The sequence below is a fragment of the Panthera onca genome, chromosome B4 (assembly GCF_046562875.1).
Source record: "Panthera onca isolate mPanOnc1 chromosome B4, mPanOnc1 haplotype 2, whole genome shotgun sequence".
NCBI lineage: Eukaryota > Metazoa > Chordata > Mammalia > Carnivora > Felidae > Panthera > Panthera onca.
In genome coordinates, this window is record NC_138345.1 from 34,987,916 (window position 1) to 35,011,089 (window position 23,174).

Consider the following 23,174-nt stretch of genomic DNA (forward strand, 5'->3'; position numbering starts at 1 on the left):
CCAAAATCAAGAGTCAGACACTCAACCAACTGAGCTGCCCGGGCACTCCCAAGTGGACAGTTTTTGATCTCAGTTAACTTTTTTTTTTTTCTCTTGAACAAGATAATGCCATCACTTCCTGTTATGCTTCAAACATAGTTCTTATAATCATAAAGCTCATCCTTTCTCTCTTTCTTTAAACATCAAACTCATGCCCCTTTATGTTAACATTTAAGATCAGTTTTCCCTGCCACTTTCTCCCCTCTGCTGTCCTCCCCTCTCCCCCTTTCCTCTATCTTGCTTTGCCCATTAGACTGAAGGTAATAAATGCTGTAAGGAAGGAGATGAAAAGGTTACTCTGGCCTCTGGGGGGTTAGAGAAGCCCTCTTCTAGTACCCTTCTGGCTGGAGGAGGAGGACAGTCACCACAATACTGAGGGGAGAGATCATGGTATAAGGAATATATGAGTATAAAGGTATATAGTACAGGGTCAGCAGAACTGGACTCAAGGCCTACCTACCTGAGGTTAGGTGCAATGTGCAAGCTATAGGACATGAACAAGTGAACTTCTCAGAGCCTGTTTTTCCATCTATAAAATGGGACATGAATATCTACATAAGATGATCTTGGGGAAGATTAAATGAGATAATCTATGTCTTTCCCCCCTTGCATGCAAGGAAAAGACATGTCCCCTGTCATGCCCTTAGCTCTGTTCTGCCTCAACAAAGAGAGCCCATAGAAGGCTGATATGTGTCCAGTATCCAATCTCATAATCCAAAAAGCACAAGCTGTGCACCCCCTCAGCACAATGACTCCCCCTCAGGGAGAGAATGTGGGAGTGGAGGATCTCACCCCCTTGATCCATTGACCATCAAGCTTTTTCTTTCAGTGGGTCTATAATTCTACCTCCTTCCAGCTGTTCATCTAGGCCCACTTTCTTAACCCCTAAATCATTTCTACCCAGACTTCCAATGCTGATACATTCTCTGAGGGCCTACTCTGAGTATGGCTAAGACTAGACAAAGGGTATTTGGCCAAGTAGGTAGCAATGTAGATATATAAAACTTTAATATTCTTGATCCAAAGACTTGGATTCAACTCAATTTGGTTCAATCTTTTTTGGATGGGGGTAGTCTATTAATTATAAATCACTGTACTGGATGCTGAGTGGGAGAATGAATAAGAAGTTAGTAAGGCATATTTTCTGCCTCCCAAGAGCTTTCTGTATGACAAGAGGGCTGGGCCTTCTCTACTCACACTGGTGAAGCAGGGGAGAGGTCGAGAGTGTCTGACAGTGCTTGTCCTGAGAGGGAAAGTCTGGGAGGACTGAAGACATGCTCCTGGTACTGAGCTGGTAGGCAGGGTTGGAGCAGGTGAGTGAGGTGAGGAGGGAAAGGGTATTTTAGGAAGAGATGCATCAAAGTCCAGAAGCAAGAAAGTAGCAGACCTGTTTGGAAAAAAAAAGAGTAGTCTAGTTTTTCTGAGGGTGAATAGAGAGTGATATGCTCAAACTATTGGCTGGGAGATCAGAGGTGCTGGCAATACTGAGAGAAGATGTTCAGGTTTTATTTTACAGTTGTGCAGAGACATTTAAAGCTTTCTAGCAGGAAACTGACATGTCAGCTGTAGAAATATGAATTTGGCCACATCATGCAGGGTGTATGGAAGTGGGGCTGGTGGGCAGGGCAGCCATATGGTTACTACCTGGGGGAAGAGAGGTGGAGAGAAAGGGAAGGATGGGGTGAGGGGACTCTCCATGGGGCAGGAGGAACTGATAAGACCTGACAGTTGACTGAATGGAGGAAGGATCACAGAAGAGGAGGAGTGGGGAGAAAGAGGGAGGAAAAAGAAGCCCTCTGGCCCAGTGGCCTGTAGTCAGGAGGGTAGTGAAGTTGCTAGAGACAGAAGAAGGCTTGGAAGATGCTGGTTTGGGCTGGAACTCTGGTTGGAAGGCAGAGGATGCTCTCTCCCAGGCACTGGAGAAGGAATGGACCTTCCAGGCTCTGGGGCCCCACCGAGGACTCCTGGCCTTTCTCAGTCCTTCAAGATCTAACAGCCTCTTTGCTCTGCCCCTGCTGAGTGCACAGTTGGCCAGTGATCCCAGGAAGACAGCTCCCACTTATCCCTTCACATGGCAAGAGCAGCAGGAGTGATCTGGTGGCTCAGTGGGTAATCTTGTGTCTCCAGGAAACTGCAGCATTGCCTGGCAAGTACCTGAGTGCTTGCTGCCATGGGTGCTAGATCTAAAAAGGTGTAAGAAGCCCTCTTCTGGTACATTTCTCAGCTGGTGTTGACTATTTTCCTCACTGTAAATGTAACCATTTGTCTTCTTGTTGGGTGTAACTGATTTTTGGCACAAGCCCCCCTAAAGATATAATCCTGTGTGTGCTCTTGTGCTCCCCCAGCTTGCCTTTTTCTCCTTCATATGTCATCACCACAGAGCCCTGGGCCCTGCAAGGATGCAGGAAGCTTCCTTCCGTCTTGAAAGGGTGTGTGAACTGGGAGTCTCCCTGAGTGGGTGGGGGTAAGGGGTAGGGAAGGGGTGCGTACGTGCTTCCAGAGCAGGAGCAGTTATTAACCTATAACTTCACACACCAGTCAGGCACCTTTACACTGACCTAAGGCTGGTCACGGGCAGGCCATCAAAGTCTGTCAAATTCTATGGGGCTTTTACTTCTCCATTCCTCCAGAAGCATATAGCCATCATTCACTGAGAAGACTGTCATGGCTCAAGGTTAACAAGCTTTACCCCAAACTGGTTTTGCTGTAAGAAGTATATGGCAGCTCACTGGAATTGCTATGTTCAACTTCTCCCTTATGTTCAATACCACCCCTCATGTAGCTCTTCCACTGTTCCCGGGGCTGGGACAATGGCATCTATAAACTTGCAGGGCCAGATAGCACAGCAGCCAGATTGTGCTCCAAAGGCAGATGGCTACCTATGGAAACCCCCGTCTGGGTCTTTGTTATGACATGACCCCCCTAAGGGAGGTACCACACACAATGCTACCACTGGAGCCAGAGAATCCATGAAATAGTGTCACTGCAGAGCCCTGGTGTATAGCAACTCCCACTAGACACTGGCATCTTCAGGGCACAGCTCTCTCTCATTTCTCAAGAGCTCCCCACACCTTTCCATGACACTGCAATCCTTCTACCTTGCCACTGTCCTTGCCTATGTGGGTTCCATGCCCATTTGCCTGGCTTCAAATGACACTTTGCAAGAGTGGAGAATGATTCAGAGCTAGTGGACAACAGATGTATATATGAAAGTACTCCAAAAGACAGTCATTAATGATGCCACAAGAAAGTCACTTCTGAACAGACAGAACGAAGTAGCTGTGATGGTCAGGGCTTCTGTGTCCTAACAGCCCAGGGCAAGGTGGAAGATCCTTTGCCAAAACTTGCTTATGGACAGGCACTCACAAACTCTTGTAAATCACTTGCATTATATGTGCAGTAATATTTCCAAGCCCAGGGATTTGTCAAGGAGTAGGGACACAGGGTGAATTAAGAGCAGCTGCCTGAGGACCTCACAGTGTAGCCTAGCAAGCATGCGAAGAGGGGGACACATCCCAAGTGCCATGGGAGGAGTGAGGGACAATTGGGGAGAACTATCTGACGAGGCTTCTGTGAGGAGCATCATGGTGTGGTGGAGAGTCCTGAATGGTGAATCAGGGGACCCGGCTCTGAGTCCCGCTCTCTCCAATAATCAGCTCAAGTGAGCTGTTCCTATCTTGGACTCCAGTTTCTTCACCTTATCTCAGGCCACATTCCAACACTAAAGTTTTAGGGCCCTTGTTTGGACCAGCTGGGAATTAACGGGGGTGGGGGAGCAAGAGTTATCTGGGGTCTGCACAGTCCGCTGTCACTGAGCAGCATGGGGTCAGGATGACCCTCTCACACATGGTAATTAAAGGGTACAAAATAATGGAGTCAAGGGAAAAACAGTTGTTAATGTTTCATCTCATGCAATCTGAGCCAGATGGTTGGTGGGATTCTGTCACAAAAATCTAGACGTGTGGTAACCCCTGACCATGAGCTAAGTCCACGGTAAATACTGACTATATGGATTAAATTGTAAAAAAAAAAAAAGGTTGAAATAATGATGCACATGCCCTTGACATGTGTACAACGTAAATCAGTGATTTTCAGATTACTGCTCTTGAGCCACATGGGGCCTTTTTGTGGGCAACCTGCTGCTCTCATAAGTCCTCAGATTTCTGTATTTCAATAATACACTATCCCAGACTCTGCAGGGCATGTAGCAGTCACGCGGCTCTGTCGGGTAATGATGATTGGAAAAGTGGCTCCCGAGTCACATAACTGAATACCACTGGTGTAAGTATTTAATCCTGCCTATCTATGTGGAAATTCAATGTTTCACTTCCACCGTCTGTCTGTCTTTTATATGCTCATCCACATAAATGTCTGTCAGACTGCAAGCTTTAGAGGGCTGGGACTGCATTTAAAATGTCTTAATGATATGAGACAGAGATTCCCAAATGGGTAGATATTTAATAAATGCATTTTTTGATCTTGAGGAGGAAAAAGAAAGAAGAAATTTCTGACTTTATCTCTTTCTCTATGGCTTCTCTCTAACAACTGGCCTTCTATTAGATTCAATATTGAAGCTGGAAAAAGGGCCCTGTCTCTTGGAGCAGCACATCTCTACCAGTGGGCTCTGTGCAGCAGTGATAGTTTTCTAAGTGGTGCCTTCAAAAGGGATGTTCGTTGCTGCTCGGAGGGAGAGGGAAGGCCTCTGCATTACCCTGGTCTTTACCCAAGAGGAGCAGGGCTTGAAGGCCAAGACACATGTGGCTGCCTGCTTTGGAAGTGACACAGAAGCTACAGTGCACAAGCCTACCCCCTGCTTGCTTCACCTCTTTTGGGCCCAGAAACACTTCATGAGTGTAATTTTCTCCTTCTCCTAAGGCTGTCTGTAACCAGTGGCAGAGGCAATGCCTAGTACTGAAATGACTATAGATGGGGATATAATGCAAGGTTGGCCTTTAGACACTAACCTCTTAGGGTCACATGCAGGCTGGATTACATGAGTCTCCTCCTCTCCTCTTTCTGGAAACACTTAGATGGCTGACAGCTAGGTCATGCCAACAACAGAGGGTCTTCAAACAATGCTTGATACCATTCTGTGAAGTAGCTAAACTCAAGAGATTCATGAAAGAAGACTCTGATTTGCCCTCAAGCTTTGACCCTAACCATTTCACCCACTTGCTCTTGCTGAGGCCCCGGTGACCTCCACATTGCTAAGCCCAATGATTCGCTTTTGGCGCTCACTTTGCTTGACCTCTGAGCAGCATGGACCCTCCTTCACTTTTCCTCCTGTCTGTCTGGCAGTGCCTGTCTAAGTCTCCCTTGCTGGTTATTCCTCATCACCCCTGTCTCCAAACATCACTGGGGCCCAGGTTCTTGGAATGCGTCTCACTTCTGTCTATACTACACCCTAGTATGGCAGCTAGGCTAATGCTGACTCTGCAAATTATAATTCTGTCCCAGACCTTTTCCCCAGACTTAGATTTATCCCAGTTGTTCACTCAACATCTCCACTTGGAAGTCTAATAGACATTTCAAACTTAAAGGTCTACAATGGTTTTCATGATATTCCTGCCCTGACATCTTTTCTCTCCCCATCTTCCCTGTATCAGTAAATGAGGACTCTACTCCTACTACTTTGAGGACAACCACCTTGGGATCTCCCTGACTTCTCTCTCTTTCACATCTCATATGTTATGTCAGCAAATGCTGCCATTGTAGAGCCTGACTGCATTACATCATGTTACCAGGACAAGGCTGAACACCGTCTCTTGAGGCAGTAGCTTCCCACCTGGCTCCCTGCTTCACCCTTACTCACCTTCATTTCATTTTGCACATGATGGCCAGGGGGATCCTGTTAAATTTTACATAAATAAAAATCCTGGGTGGGTCGTATCTTTTCTCAGCTTGAAACCACCTGAGGCTTCTTGGCTCCCTTCTAGTAAAAGTCCAGATTCTTATAATGATTTTCATGATCTACTCCTTGATTAACCTTGGACCTCATCTCCTACCACTGTCCCTGTTTTTCACTCCTCCCCAGTCACATTAGCCTCTTTTCTGTTCCTATGTCAGCCATCTTCCTGCTTCAAGGCCTTTCCATTGGCTGTTCCCTCTGCCTGGAATGCTCTTTCCTCAAATATCTATATGGCTCATTTCCTTACTGCCTTCAAGTCTTTATTCAGATGCTACCTTCTCAGTGAGGTATTTCCTGGTCACCTCCCCTAGAAATGCAACCTCTCAACACTTCTGCCTCCCTCTCACTGTTTTATCTTTCTCTACAGTACTTACCACTCTCTGTCATACTAGTTAATTTATTGTCTATCTCCCCACTAGAATATAATTTCCATGAGGGCAGGGAGTTTTGACTATTTTGTTCATTGCTATATCCCCAGTGCCTAAAAAGTGCCTGGCACAGAGTTGCCCTGAATTAACGGATGGACAGAAGGAGGGAGGAAAGAATGAACTAGAATATGTTTTTGCATATAATTTCACTGGAAACATCATACTCTAATTACTTAGAGACATGCTTCTCAACTATGCCCTTTCTCTCTGTTGTCTTTCCAATCCCTGTTCCTTCTACTTCCTCAGTGGTTTTGCAGCTTTTCCTAGAAAAAATGAGTAATTGGGCCCCTTTATGTAAGCCCAGCTACCATGGAATGTGCCATTAAACTGTCCCTGTGCTGGAGACAGCTCCGTCTCACCGGTGCCCACCACCAGTGGCATTTTGTAAGTGCTGACAGGGATTCTGCCTGAAAGTTGCCGGGGTCATTGATGAAGAGTGATGATACCTTTTTGTTTTTTTAAATGACCACCTAATTTTTGAGCTGAAAAGAACTGGTAAGTACACTAACCTGTAATCTTTTAACAATTTCAAAGGCTAAGATGTTACTTTAATTGAAACACACGTGTAATTTGTAACAGCATTTCTCTCTTCCTATTTGTTTTGAAGGGCAAACTATGAAGTTCTGAAGAAGAGAATATAGTTACTAAGCCACACACTTGCCTTTTCTGCAGATCTTTTCGTTGCCAACTCCTTAATAATTTAATCACATCAATTCTGCTTTTAATTGGACTTCCCCAATAGACAGTCCTTTGGCCCCATTTTCTGGCTCCGTTCCTAAGTCTCTCACATTCACTTCATTGCAAATGTCTATTTTACTCTCTATATCTTGCTTTTTCGATACATATTCCCTTGCCTCATTCCCTAGAACTGTTCCACCACCATCTCCACAACTGAAGGAGCCAGGTTCTCAACCTGTCCTCCGAGGACAGGTTGGCTGAGGATGAGAAGTAGACCCAAAAGTCTTCTCCAGCCATGAGGAAAGAGTATGAGGTGAGAGGCACAACAGTCTCCAGAGTTTGATTTCATCCATGTTTGAGCTTATGAAAATTTGGCAGAAACTTTGCCCATTGGGGTAGGCAGTTCAGTATGCTCTTCCCAAAGTTTAGCCAGATGGTGGGTGGATGGGTCTTGTCAATGTGATCTGCTCCAGCAGCAAAGAATACTTCCTACTGGAAATTCCTTAGAATTTTTTCACTTAATGGGCAAGGCAGGAAGCAGCATACTTCTCCATGGAAGCTCTTGTGTTAGCCAGAGAACAGGAGTACTATATGTCTATGTAGATGGCACTTAATTGCTTAGCAAGTAGTGGATACTGAACATTTTTAATAACATGGGAAGAAACATGTTCATCACCATTACTCATGAGTTAGGGGTTCCACCCTGACTCAAGGTGAAGAGAGGAGCCAAGATGCCATTTCCTGTGTCTTTGAGGTAAGCTTCTCTGTCACTCACAGGTCAACTTATCTATTCACCAAACCATTCAGTCCACCAACTGTTCAACTACTCCACAGTACCATTAACAGTATAAAATTAGGTGCCAGGCATTTTTCCAGAACGACCCTCAATGGCATTATTGCTCACTGTTACAATCCATCAAAGGTGTTGCCTTCCAACTTGCCAAACTACTTAGTAGAGCATAAGGGTTTCTTCAGGTTGTTAATTTATGTTGTTACCAGTCCCTTGTTGTTTGTGTGTTTTAATTTTGTATTTTCATCTTGAGCAGAGTTATTAGAAAGGGAATAGTTGATAGATGATAGTTAAATCAGTCTCTGAAATGAGGGAGCAGACATTCTGTTCTTTGTTCTCATCTTTGACTGTCTTCTTCTCTTTTCCCTGCACCTGCTCCTTCTCCCAGATTCCCAATTAGAATTCAGTTACTAATGAGTAGAAACACAAAGAAATCAACTGGGGAGGGGTTTGAACACAATGGACATAATTAATGCCTACTCACAAGGACAAGAAACTGGACTCACATGTTAGACACACATATGTGTGTTAGGATATATATGTACACACATTCCTACACAGTAGGGATTTAAAACTCTAATGGGAAGACCATAATCTAACCCCTGCCCAAAGAGATGGAGCCTGGAGGAGGATGTCTGATCAAAAAAAAAAAAGAAAAAAAAAAGAGTCCACCTTAGCAAAATCTCAACTGTCTTTTAGACTCTTTGGATTCTAAAAGGAATATGAGGCTTTACAGATCAACAGCTATTATTTCCCATCTGTGACTGATTTCTATGAGCAGAAATGATCACAATCAATGCTACAAATGTTGCTCCAGGTAGACAAACTGTAAGGACAAGTTGGTGGTAGAAGGTTTCACTGTTCTGGACTCTGTCTCCTCCCTCTCCCAGAACCCAGCCCAAGACAGGACAGCTGCTCACTGTTTCGGGGCTTCTCCTCATCCATGCCTTCGTCCTCGTTCTCAGGGTCGATGTCCTCTGCCTGGGTGATCCAGTCCAGGTAGCCCTTCAGGTCCTCTTCCAGCTGCTGCTTCTCTCGCAGCTTCTGGAAGTCTCCCCGAGCCTTGGCCTTCTCTCTCTCTTTGGAAAACTCTCTGGCAAGAGAGAGTGGAGTGGCAGGGTAGGGGGGCACACAGAGGAAGAGGGCCAGGTGGGTGGGAAGGAGAGATGGAGATAAGAGGAAATAAAGGGATTAATTTCTTCTCTTTGCACCAGGAGACCTGCCCACCTGCCCCTGCTTTCTACAGACAGCATTCTCTCATCCCAGGCTTTGTCTTCACTCTCACATAAACAGAAAGTCACTGAAGCGGACATTCTTGACACAGGCCACCAGAGTACAAAGTAACAGATAAAGTCCATTTCATTATTCTTGGATCACGGTCACAGACTTTGTCTTTTAATAGTGACTGTACTCCAGTGACCTGGAAACCCTTTTCAAACAGTCACTTAAAACCTCCATGACAGTTTTGGACCATGCACTTTCATTCTCCCCTGGAATTGGGTGGCCACTGGAAAGCCTTACAAACATCTCTGGATGACAAAGGTGTTAGGACTGGTGGTGTGCCAAAGCCCACTCACCCGCACTGGCTCCTGGGAGACCACCACACACAGCTCTTTGCTGCTCTAGCTTCACTGATATCTCCTTGTGGCTTGAAATTGGCCACGGTGGGAATATTTACACTATGGAAATTGGCAAAATGCTACAAACTAGGGCTTTTTCTTCCCGCAGAGCCGATTGGTAAATATTTACCAATACACCACTGATTTAAGGCCCAGGAGATTTAACCTCCTTAATCTCTATTCTTACTACTAGAGCTCGTTTTGCCACTTTTAACATGCCTGGAAGGATTTCTAATCTAGAGAAAGTTCTTCCCCATGAGGAGACAAATGAGGACTCCAAACACAAGAAAATGTCCTGGGGGCTGCCCTTTATGTTAAAAAAGAAATGTAATCAGAATGGAAAAATATATAAAAGAAAGATGATATAAAAGTTAAATGATGCATTCAGTTTAAAGTAATCATGAGTAGAAATTGGAATTGGATTGGGATTTGCTGAAAGAAGGGGGTACTGAAAAATTTCTGACAAAATTGGTATTTCTTTCCTATTTTCTGATTCTGTTCTTATTTTCTCTCTGACTTCAAATGCACTTTCTAGCAAGAAAGGGGCTGGCAGCAGAAGGAGATATTCAAGAGGGCTAGTTCTGAACTCTTAATGCCTTTTCTTCCAAAATAGGACTATAGGAGCATTTTCGTCTTTGATATTTAGTCAATGGGAAATGGGGCCCTTGGTGGTGGTGGTGGTGGTGTGTGTATGTGTGACATGTACTGGGCATCTTGGTTAGTTCACAGAGACCTGATTCTTCCTTCTCTTACCAGTAAAGGCCTAGTTCAGGGCAGGAGGCTGTAGCAATCACCTTGAAGGCACAAGCCACACTAAGGAAAGGCACCTTGGAAGGAAGGGCACAGCAACAAATCACAGAGGGACAAAAGCTCAGCGCCTGAATCCATTCAGTCCTGTAGAGATGCCTCTGTCACCACATCCACTATCTATTTAGGATTTGCATTTTGCTTATGTGGCCTCAGAGCGTACAGATTTTTAGCATTCACTATTTTTATGGTGAAAAGGGGTTAGGACAAGGAGTGGTCTAGGGAATTTTTTATTTTTATTTATTTTTTTCCAATATATGAAATATATTGTCAAATTGGTTTCCATACAACACCCAGTTCTAGGGAATTTTTTAATTGGGAGATGCGGGGGCTCTCAAGCTAACGAGTTTTCTTGAACTGCTGTCTTAATGATGCTCTGCTTTGGATGGAATTTTCTTCTTAAATTTGATTGAATCCAGTTCTAATTGGATTGAACTTGCTCTTTCTCCGGCTTCCTGCCAACTGGCACTACCTTCATTTTCTTCCAAGGAAGTTTAATGCCAGGGAAAAGCAACCAGATTGACAGCTCAAAATGAAGATGGAAGCTTTGCCTTGCTTTGTTCCCTCACTCCTTTTGCTGTTGCGGATGAGCATGGATATGCCCCCTATATCTGGGCATACCACCTGGGCTGTAGACTTGTTCTCTAGAGATGGTCACCTCATATGGTAGTTCCTTCCCCATGCAAATCCACTCCAATAGCTGTGCTTCCAGGAGCCTTCTCTGGACTATCATTATGCCCTCATACATTTGCATTCTCCGTTCCTTTTCTGTGGAATGGGTTTGGAGTTGTAAGGTGACTTAATAGTTATGGGTTCACGTTAGCTCTTTTGGATTATTTTGCAGAGGTCTCAAGTCCTAGTTACAAGACAACTACCCATCCTTCTGGAGTCAGGAGAACGGGGTTGGAATCGAACTGGAGTAGGGACAATCGATCTAGTCTTATGTTACAGCATTTGCCCCATGGAATGAAAGTTCATCATCCATACTCCAAGACTCTGGGGAACTTACATAAATATCCATGAGGTTGTATTGGGGGTGTGAAGGGAATGGAGAAGAGGCAGGACTGGATCTGAAGTCCTTCTGGCTCCCTTTGGCTCCTATAGTGTGAGGGGTATAACTAGGCTTATGGCTGGATGGAAGGTGAGTCACAGTTTCTCTCTCCAGATCCCACGCAGTAAGGGATTTTCTGGTTCGCTTTATCTCCTTGCCTGGATGCTAGCCATGTGCCTGCTCTGGGGACTGAACTAATGAATACATGAAGCCCCAGCCTGATGGGCTGTGCTGGGCCCAGGGACCAGAGCTGGCCAGACAATCAGCCATAGCCATGGCATTTGTTATAAGGCAGGAGCACAGCTCTTCACAGCAATGGCCAATGTGAAAAGTGAGAGGTGGAATAGAGAGCTGGAGCCAGTATTCAGTAATGTAAAGCACACAGAGGGAGGTGCATGTGGAAAATCCAATCAATACAGAGGGCTTGGTGGGGCTCTAGGCCCTCTCATGATCAATATAGTCAATTCTAATTATTCATAGATTCTGTATTTGCGAATTTGCCTACTTGCTAAAACTTATTTGTCACTCCCAAATTGATATTTGTGTGCCATTGTGGTCATATGTAGATATGTGCAGCATGGGGTAAAACTGGAATCACACTCCTAGCTGAGGTTAAACAAGGCAACACTCTGCCTTTGTTTCAGCTCTTATACTGTAAACAAGTGTACTTTTTATGGTCTCTTTAGTGCCATGTTTTTCATATTTCTGCATTTTTTATTGGTGGTTTTTCTGTTAAAAATAGCCCCCAAACACAATGCTGAAGTGCTGTCTAGTGTTCCTTAGTGCAAGAAGGCTGTGATGTGCTTTACAGAAAAAGTACATGTGTTAGATAAGCTCCATTAAGGCATCAGTGATAGTGCCATGAGCACGATGTTAATGAATCAACAATATATATTAAATAAGATGCCTTTAAACAGAAACACACATAAAATAAGGTTATGTATTGGTTATTTGACAAAAATCTTGTGACTATAGACTCACAGGATCCTAACCCTGTATTTCTCCTAAGAGTAATGGTTTAGTATTCATTAACTCAATGTTCATGGTGACCTCATAAAACATAACTATACAGAAAATGAAAATGACTATAGATGTTGCTATCTCTTCTGCTTTCACCCACAAAGAATGCATGTCCTGGCATTTCTCTTGCTTCTTTCTGGGCCTAGACATTGTGTCTTAACTATGTGCATTGGGCCAGGCATGCTATCAGGTTGCAAAATGCCTCTCCACCAAGACCCCTGCTGTTTTGGGGAGACACACCCATTTCCCAGTGGGAAAGGGGACAGGATGGCTCTCCATCTAAGAGATCCTGAGTTCTTTGTCTCCTGAAAGCACATGTCTGAAGTTCTCTGTTTGCAATCACTTAAAAACAAAGAGTGACCAGATTCCAGAGCCCAGGAACTTCTACCTGACCACAATTTAAGTACAATGTTGGGAATCTCACTGTCACTGCTTTAATTTTAGTAGGCTGGAGACAGAGATTTCCGGAGAGAAAAGCAAATATAATCCAATTCTTGTTGGTGGTAATACCAGTCCTGTAAGCTTGTGAGGATCAATAGATAATGAACACTAAGCCATTTTGAAAAAAAAATCCATGAGATGTATATTCTTTACGCTGACTCCATCTGGCTTCATGAGGAAGAAGATGCTCTAGATATGTGAAGGTTCTAGGTAAAGGATGCCTAACTCTCTGGTGACCAAAATCTCGAAATTTCTATTTTTTACTTTATAGAGTGTCATCTTTCCTTCCTGCTTTAACAGAATAGTCCAAGCACAATTTAACTTCTTTTGGTGACTGAAGGACATAATTTATGAGGATGAGCTACTGTGTTGGACTGTAAATAATATAATCACTAACTGATGGGTGTAGGGGTTCTTCTTGTTGGGGCTCTTTCTGTTCCCAGTGGCTGTTTCCAGCAGCCAGCCTATGGGTTGGTTCTGCTTCCTCTCTGCTCCTCTCATCCCTCCTCACTACACTTACTGCTATTCACCTCTCTGTCTTCTTGACTATGATTTAGGAATGTAGGATTAACTGGTTAACTGGGTTTGGGGACAGTACAACATGAAGGATAGGGGTAGAGGCTGTGGATTCCCATTGGCTGGGTTTAACCCTGGATCCTCCATTTTCATCTGTAAGAATTGTAGTGAAATTTCCTCATCTGAGCCTCAATTTTATTCTCTATAAAATGGAGCTATAAATAGCACCTAACTCATAGGGTTTTTGTGAACACTGAATGAGCTATATACCTGCAGCTCCATGCATAGAGCCTGCCATGGAGAATGATGGTTACTGTTCATGTTATCATTGGGACAGTGAATTTTGTGGAGCTCTGAGAGTTTTTTGGATACTTTTGGAAGGTTGGCTTAATCAGAAATCTGACTGATGAATAAGTGGGATTTTGGTTGTATTATTGTGGTGACTTTTATATTACTGTCCTGCTTGATCAAGATGGTGACTCAAAACTGAAACCACTGCCACCATGTGGTCAGCCAGTAAGAGCCTGATTCCAGGTTTTGTCATTGAGTGGACTCAGGGCCACCCATTCAGAGTGGCCAGCCCTTTTGACTGATTAGGAGGCCTCCTTAAACCAAGAAGGGGAGATGCCTTTCCACAGACACTTCTTTGACTAGGCAGAGGATGTGCCCAGTGGCCCAGGAAGACTTGGGAGATTCTCCCTCAGCAGTTTTGGAGCTGTGAGGAGCAGACTCCCACTCTGGGTCAGGGAGCAGATGCTGGGGAAGGTATTCCACAGAGACCAATTTACACAAGAGCTGATTCTGAAGTCTGAAAGCCTTAGTGTTCCTATTCAGAATCAACTCATATTTGAAGTATTACTATGTGCCAGGGTTTGGTCTAGGTATTTGTACACACACTATCTCAATGGGAATGAGTTGGGCCAAGACATGGTCTTCAAAACAACTTTTCTCTCACATCAGCAACTGTTGCCATTTGATTTCTCTGCTTTGATATCTCCAAGAAGACAGCTTTCCTGGGGGAGCCAAGAATGACTGTGAGTGGATACCTTGCTTGATGAGGGGCCTTCATGGGCTAGTGCTGATTCTCTACTTTGGATTCCTGGGGAGAATTTCACTTGCTTAGAATAGATCCTAATCTTTGGGGGAAGAAAGTAGAATCATTTTTTTAAAAGGTTCAGAGCTCTGGCTTGTGTTACAGCTTAAGTTCATTCAGTGTATATCCCACAGACACCGATGAGAAGATGGGGTCCAGGCTGTGCCTGAGTGCTGGTCCTTGTTCTGATACTTACAAGCATAATGTTACACAAGTCACTTACGTCTGGGCGCACTTTCCTCATCTTTAAAAGGAAAAGGTTGATGATTCTATTCAATAATTCCAGTTATGATAGGCACCAAGTAAACAATAATCATTCTCATGACAGCACCATTATTGAGCACTTACTATATGCTAAGTATTTTACACAAATGATCTCACTCTATTATCACACCAACCTATGAGTTGGTATTATTATCTTCATTTTTCAGATGGTTTAAAAGGGTGAAGTCACCAAACATTATGCATCTAACAAGTGCAGAGCTGGGGTGTTCAAATTTGTCTTGGGTGAGAGTGATGAAGTTGGATTTTTTAATGCTTTCCTTGGGGATTCACTTATAAACACAGTGGCATTTTCTTGTGTTGGAACACAGAAATCAAAACCTTTCCACCTTCCAGGCAGCTAATCAGCAGCTTATGCTGTCCTGTTCATCATTTTTTCCCCTGATCGAAGACACTAGTTTCCTGTATGGCCTTACCTTGACAAAAGGCATGGTGTCATCAAAGTCTCTAACAGGCCACCCACCATGGCAAGAAGTGAGGGTGGAAGCAGATTCTTTCCTTCACCAAATCCCAAAGACTAAACCTGATGCTCCTGCAATGCATTAGGCAATGGCAGGAGACAGAAGTAGCTGTTCCCAGTTTATGTACTTAGTAAAAATGGAATGCAATTGTTCCCATCAGGCCTGACTTTGTCCCAGCATTAACGTCCCTGGAGACATAGGAAAGGCTACTTGAAGCAGCTGACCTGTCTTGAGCAGGGCAGAAATAGATTGTCCCCCACCCCCATGTAGCGAAGGCAGCAGAGTGGGTCACCCACGAGCAGGTCACCAGGAGCATTTTGGTGTTAGGCCTTGGCATGGCTGGCATGGACTTGTGAAGAAGGTACATTGAAGAAATGCCCAGTGAGTCTCTGTGGTATCAAGGGGACCATCCCCAAGGTGGCTTGATGCCTCAACCATAGGCTATTTCTACCACTTTTTAACTTTATCAGAGGAAAGCCCAAATTAGGCAAACTTTATACTTGTAGCCAAGTAGATAAACTTAAAGGAAAGTATATTCCATCTCCTCTATTCTCAAATAACCTATGGCTTTGAACAGCTAACTGCCTTTTCCACCCAGAAAGGGACATACAAGACATGGACCACTGAGTCTATGAATTAGAATCAAAGGGAATTTTATTTTTATTTTGTATTTGTTTATTTATATTCTATTTAAAATTGTTTGTTTATTTATTTTTCAATTCTTATTACTCCAGTCCATTTAGTACTGAATAAGAGCTATCTGAAACTTTTACTGTTAGCCTGTCTCAAACTGTAATTAGGCAAGTACCTATTTGCAAGGCTGTTGCATGTGTTAGCAGCACAGTCTGTGAATCTTCCCTGCAATCCCTGCTTCCAAACCCTTTCGACTCAAGGGTCTCACCATGCAACTCCTCAGGTAGAAGGAGATGCATCCTGCCTACCTGAACAGCCACTTGAGGGTAGGAGGGGGTTGCATGAGCTGGCAGGAGACAGATGAGTCTAGGTATCTCCTCATGAAGCCCAAACCAACAGATTAATCCTTGTACATTTGATCCTCTGTCCAGCCAGACCAAGGACATTCACTTCAAGGCTCCTGAGGTGGCCTCTTATCCCAGGTTCATCAGAGCCAGAAAAAAGAATAAAGCCAGGAATAGCATAAAGAGTAAATAAAATAAATAAAATCAAGACCTTTTTCCTTGGTCCTGCTTACCCGCTAAGAACACCGAGAACCAAGTTAAGTACAAAAAATGACCCTATGATGATAAGTGTAACAAAATAGATCCAGGGCCAGTCCCTTCCTACGGCATCATTGACCTGGAAGAATGGAATGATAGTTAGTGAGGCACACTCAGCAGCCGAGCACGGCCAAGTGCCCATCACCAGCTCCTGGACACTGACCCATGCAGTGCCGGGACCTGGGGATCCTCTAGGTCCAAATCGGAGGCCAAATAGCCTGCCCAGCCAATGGGTCAGAATCTGTGGTTGAACAGGGACTTTTTTTTCTGGTTTTCCTGGCCTGTTAGGATCCCATCCCCGAGGACCCTGGTGATGTATATAGTGGGACCTGGGACCTTGCTCGGCTGCATTGTAAAGAGTACATAGAAACGGTAAGCTTACCCGCTCAACACACCGAGAACCAGATTTAGAACGAAAAAGGATCCAAAGATGACCAGACTGACAAAATACACCCAGGGTAACTCATAGCCCATAGCGTCCTGCATCTGGAAAGATGAAGAGCAGAATGAGAGCAGGAAAAGAGCAGGAAAGAGAGAGCAGAATGAGTTAAAGTGAGGAGGCAGGCATGAAGGGTGTGAACAGAACTGGAGACTTGTGAGGCTGAACCAGGGTCCATGGTTACCACTGTCACCCTCGATGTTCAAAATACTTCCTCATGACCCTGACCTGACCTGCAAAGGCCCTTTGCAGGCTTTGCCTCAAGAGGAGGCTTTTCTGGCTCTCTCTGTTGTTTTATTTTCTGGAACACAAAGCTTCCTTCAATGTTTTCACTTGTCTAAGAAGGTGGGCCACCTGAAAAAACGATTTCTTCAGTGTAGGATGGTTTTAGCTCAGTTGGGTTTACATGGCATTAAATCCTTCACTGCACTCTGGGGGTACCCTAACCTTGGTGTCAGGAGTGCCTCAGCTCTTACTGATGGAGCCAGAGATCCAGAATCTTCAAGGATGTGAGGAAGGAGAGAACTTCCTTAAGGGGCTTTCCTGATCTGGGCCCAGGATTTAGAGGCAAAAGTCCAGGGCTTCACGAGCACTATGGGCCACGGCCCAGGAAAGATGGTCGTTTTAGTATGTATTCAGAGAACAGTTCCAGTCCTGCAACCATATTTCCTAGATGGAAAGAGCCTGTAGCCTGGAGACTGACCACACCTAACAAGGGTCATGGAAACAGTCTGAAAGGCTGCAAACCCCTGGAGTAGCTGGAGGCAGTGGTGTGCTGGAACTTGTTCCCCTAGGCTTTGGAAAGCCACTGTGTCTCTTCCCAGTTCCATGTTCAGTGATGTCACTATGGTAGCCTGAAGCTGACCATGGTGGGCAGAAATGCACAAATGACACCGATCAGACCCCTTCTCCCCTTTGCTCCTAAGAATTGGTGGTTAACATTTACCAGCACATCACTGGCTGGAGGGTACATGTGAACATGATGCAAGGTCATAGAGCAGCATTTTTGTCAAACAGGAAATTTATTCTGATTTAGTTTCTCAAATTTACTTCTTTTGATGCTTTCTGGCTAGACCAATCAGGATTTAGTCTTATCTTCCTAAAATGAACCACAACTCTGCCCTTGTGAAATTCCCTTACAGGAATCCAAATTCCTAATACAAAAGCTTCCTGAATGAATTAGTGGATCTCAGAGTGTGGCCCTCACCTGCTTAGAAATGCACATACCTGGGCCCCTTTCTGAAACTGCAGGTGGACCCAAAAAGCCATGTTTCAACAAGCCCTGCAGTGAGTCTGACGTATACTAAAGTTTGAGAACCACTGGTTTACACCATTCTCCATAACTCCCAACTTCAAAAACAGGGACGCGACACGACAAATAGTGATTCACTATTTGTCTCTGCTTTGTTGCATGGCAATGTTCTTGAACGTGTGGTCTGAAGACCACCAGCATCAGAATCACCTGGAAGAATTGTTACCATTGCAGATCCCTGGGCCATTCCCCCCAAATCGGTACACCTCATAACTCTGAATGTTAGTCACCCAGGTGATTCGAAAGACAGGTGCCTCAGATGAGTCACATATGTGCTGGGATAGTACCGCCCTCAGCCCTCAGGGCTTCTCAGGCTCCAAGAAACCTTATCCATGTGCCTAATCACGCTGGACAAATACTGTGTTCTCTGTGTGCTGTGAGTGGAAAAGAATGAGAAGTTCTGGGAGACCTACCTAGTTGGATTGGTTTGAAGTGTTGTATTCCTATATGTTCTTTTCAAATCTAATACTACGTATCTGGGGTTACTATATTTTTGTTAGAAGAATCTACCAAATGTAGCCATAGTGCAGAGTACAAAAATTGTGTTAAGGGCTTGGGGATCACTGGTTTGAACTGAGTCACTCACTCAGCAAAAGAAGAGTTCCCAACATTTGTCCATTCAACCATTGCATAATTGGGTTTAACATGAATTTTTTGAGCATTCCCATTCCCAAATACTCTGCTGTTTTTCACATAGTACTTATCACTTTCTAACTGTATAACTTATACATTTATATACACATATTTATTATGTGTGTGTCTTCCATGCGGAATGTAAGCTCCATGAGGACAGGCAGTTCTGATTTGGTTTGTTCACTGGTGCTGAAAACAGTGCCTTACACATGGCAGGTACTCAGTAAATGTTGAGTGAATCAATGAACTTGATATGTGCCAGGTACTGTGCTATAAATAGGAAGCCCTTGCTAGCATGGGGGACAGATAAATAAAAGGCAACTACAACTGGAGGTGGTAAATGCAGTTGTAGGAATAAACAGGCAGGGTTATAGAAGCTCAAAGGGAAGAGTGGCTGTATGAGGCTCGGAGAAGCTAGCAAGGGCCTAACCAGGCAGGAGTGGGTAAACCTTGCACTATGGGGTCACTGAAGGCAGAAGGAGCGCTGGAGCAGGAACGAAGCCCAGAGGCCATGTGATCCTATGACAGAATGGTGGGTTTCCTAGGAACTTGGCAATTATCAAAAATAGAACCCACAGCTGAAAAGCCATCCAGGCTCTGGGATGGAGGCTTTTTCCAGTGGCTGAATACTAAAATATCTAGCAAAACAGCAATTGTTATAAGAGACAGGTTAGTAAAGTCTGTGTGTGTCAGACTGTGCCCCTTTCACAAGGAGCCTGGGAGCCTCCTTTAACCAGAAAGTAACCAGCAGAGGAAAGACCTATAACCACCTTCACTCCCAGGAGGAGAAAAAGAATATGGCAGTCATACAGGAAGGGGCAGGACTGGTGACAAAAAGTTAGGGAGGAGAAAGGCACAGGCACCACAGTGAGCTAGGCAACCACAGGCCACATAATGATTGTAAGGATGGCCATGTGATCCCAGGGTCTGTATGTCACATTTTATTATGGGGGACCGTGAAATAAGCCATTCCCTAGTCTTAGCAGTGGTCTCATTAGAGTTCACGTTGGTTCAACAGTATTTCATGAGTGCCTACTATGTGTAAGACACCATGTTCTGTGCCAGTGAAAGCGACAGGGTTGAAAACAGCCCTGAGATAGGAGAAGGCATCTGCCAGGAGGTGTTTATAGAAAGTGGATTCAAGGCCATGAACCCTTCAGGTGTCCTAGATTTTCCTTTCTCAGATTAAGTCCTGCCAATGAAAGTCAGAGCCCCTTCCTCTTCCCTAAGTTAGCAAGGGTGGGCAGGTCAGGAAGCTGATGGAAGCTGTGGACCCACCTGAGAAAAGCACCCATGGTGCTTTGCATACAACCCCATGGATGCATGTTTCTGACCAATCAATTGCTCTGTGCTAATCCTAGAAGAGTTTTCCCCAAGGGGGCCTGTTCTGAGTGAGTTCTCCTGCTTCACCCAGGATCTCAGACCTCCTCACCTTCCTCGGGACAGAGGGGAACAAGTAGTTCCAGAAGGCAATGGCATGTTTGCTGCAGTTCACACTCTCAGAGCTGCCTCTGGAGCCCAGGCATATGGTGAGTGGGAGTGAGGGCTGATTGGCACTGAACCAACCTCCTTGGAATTAAATCTCTCCTGACTGGTTTCTCATACCCCTAAATTTGTGCACACTTAACCTCACAGAAAACATAGTTCCCCAGGCCACATATCTCTCACAAATCAACAAACTCATGAACTCTGGAAATTTCCTTGGGCCCTTATTCAGATTGGGTGTCCTTTCCTTTGTGTCACAAGGGGAGTGACTTCCAGCATCATTAAGGACTTCAGATAGATGGAGCTATAGACCATGTTGCCCACAGCTCATAGAGAGCCTCATAACATTATGATCTGTAGATAACATCATGACCCATAGATATCTCATTGATATCCTCATGGCCCATAGATTTCTCACTGATATCCTATAACCTCAAGAGTCATAGATACCTCATTGATATCCTCATAATAACCTCATGACCCATAGATATCCCATTGATATCCCTATGGTAACCTCATGACTCATAGATATTTTCATGACCTATAGATATCCCATAGAGAGCCAGGGCTATATTCAGGAGACTCAGGATCCCTACCTCTCTTTTGTCCTATGCTTTTGGTTTGGTCTCTCTCTCTTTCAAAGGTTTAAGATGCAGAATAGCAGGTGAGGAGCAGGAGGTAGGAGGACAGGGAGATTAACAAGTTCCTAAGACCCCATCACTTCCTCAGGCAGCAATGCTCAGCAGCCACCAGTGGGTGATTCTCTGGTCTGTGTGGCTCAGGCCTGAGAGGAAAGCACCCCTTTTGTCTTCTCTTTTGCTTTCTCTTCTTTATTCTAGGCCACCTACTTTTGGGGGCAGACTGAGCAGAGAGCATACAATGCTGGGTGTCTCTGAAGTAGGGCAATGCCTGGAGTGATGAGATTGATGTCTTAAATCAGCTGGAATGGAGCTATTAAGAAGAGAGAGAATAAATAAAGACATATTTTTTAAAAATGACCCAGATTGCTGACACCCTTATTTAGAGGTGAAAAAGGATGGGTTTTCTCAAACCATTAAAGCTATATGTTTCTTAGGCCTATAACAAAGGAAGCTTTGTGACTTTTGTAAGGAAGGCATGCATTTAGACATCTTGATGTCCACCATAAGCAGCCATTGCGGCCTTCAGGCCCAAGGACTAACAAGATGACACCAGGCTTTGCTGAAACACACACCTTATTAAAATAATTCCAAGAATCCATAGACACACCAAAGGTGATACTGAATGAAAAATACAGAAGAACCTTTTGAAAAGAACATTTAATTCCTTGAGGGCAACTTCAACCTTAGACCTTCAAATCCAACATTTATTTTTTTCCCAGAAAGAAAAAAATAGGAGGAACAAAACCCCTGGACCCTAGTCTGTCAAGGTTACTCTCAAGCCTAGCTGATTTCCATGAGTTTTCAAGTTGTGGTATTTTCTCCTATCAGGTTCGTAGCATAGGCACTGGGGATCTAAAAAGACTAAGTAGTTTCAGCAAATGCCAAGAGGTCTGTCACTTGTCATCAAAGGCAGGAGGTGTAAACCCATAAAAGTCACAGTGCTTTCCACAGAGTATCATTAGAGGATGATATGGCTGCTAGAATTATTAGAGGACATGGGGTTCCCATCCACAGGTCAATGAGTGGCAAGTCAGACAACAGGTACTACCTGACTCCTTTCCACCCCCTGCACCTATTTATCATTGTACATGGAAAACCTGTGAATGCCTCAGGGCACAAGTAAAAGCCTGGATTATGTGGGGAAAGACACCAACAGCCTCCTGACATAAAGGCAAGCCAACAAAATTAAATCCTTGATCTATTAAAATCCCTGAACTCAGTTAGAATCATGCATTGACATCCTGGGGAAGTTTAGGGGGCGTAAGGAGTAGACTGGTGGCCTCAGGTATGAACACCTGTGTAGGAGAAGGCTGGCTCACAGCCAAAGGAAGAAATGTTTGTTTGTCCTGGGCAGCCACCAGGTGTGGGGTTGAGTTTGATGCCTGTGACTGCACCTCTAGGTAGGTGGCTTTTCAGACACATTGGGGCAGCTGAGCTGAGCTGTTGAGAGAACCTAAAACACAGTTCTCTCCAATCTCCCAAAATGTTATAAAGCTTGCTTTTCCCAGGAGGAAGAGCCTCAAGGCCAGTGAAATTCCACTTTCTTCCTGAAGTGCTCTGTGCCAGTGTGGAACTCTCTCTGCTCTCCCTGAGTGTATTGTCTTGTGCTGCTAAGTTATGTTTCTTTGTGTGTCCCTTAGCTCTTCAATCAGATCCTAAATTCCTTGAGGGCAGAACATCTCCCCATCTCTCTACCCGAGTCCCTACTCAGTCCTGGGAACACAGTACCTGCTCAATAAATGTTTGTTAAATGGAATTATTGAATAATAAGGACTCCTCTAATGCCAGTGAAATGAATAAAATAAAACCAAATAATTAAATAAATAATATCTTTGAGAGATGCTAATTTTCTTTTTGATATGCTTATAAACCACCAGTTTACTAAATGACATTCTTTATTTAAAGCAGCATGTGCACTAAGTGGGGAGCACTTTCACTGAAGCAGATTAAAAGTTAAGAACTGCAGGGTCTTAAGTAGGACCTACCACTTTCTCTACTCTGATACCTGTTAAAGAGCCCAGGATACTGTTTCTAGGTTACTTGAGGATTTTTTCTCAGCTCTTCATTTAGAATGACTATTAGGTCATCAATAGAGCTCAGCTTCATTTCTGCTTTCTTGATGCCTTCAGAGACTCATTTTCTATATTCTGCAGTGAAAAAAGGTGGCTTTTTGAAGAAAAGATTGAGTGGGGAAAAATAGGGTAAAGCCTGAATCAACCTGCCTGAGTGTGTGTGTGTGTGTGTGTGTGTGTGTGTGTGTATGAGAGTTTAGTAGGAATTATCTTGCCAGCATGTC

General features: G+C 44.3%; 1 protein-coding gene across 1 annotated transcript in view; it reads right to left on the minus strand.

Moving 5' to 3' along the window:
* Nucleotides 1-23,174, minus strand: part of CACNA1C (calcium voltage-gated channel subunit alpha1 C) — a 664,490-nt gene that overhangs the window by 179,241 nt on the left and 462,075 nt on the right. Inside the window, exons 8-9 of the mRNA XM_081796086.1 lie at nucleotides 16,344-16,447; nucleotides 8,764-8,936 (exon numbers count right to left, since the gene is read on the minus strand). Coding sequence (XP_081652212.1) covers nucleotides 8,764-8,936; nucleotides 16,344-16,447 — 277 coding nt within the window. The remainder of the gene's footprint in view (nucleotides 1-8,763; nucleotides 8,937-16,343; nucleotides 16,448-23,174) is intronic.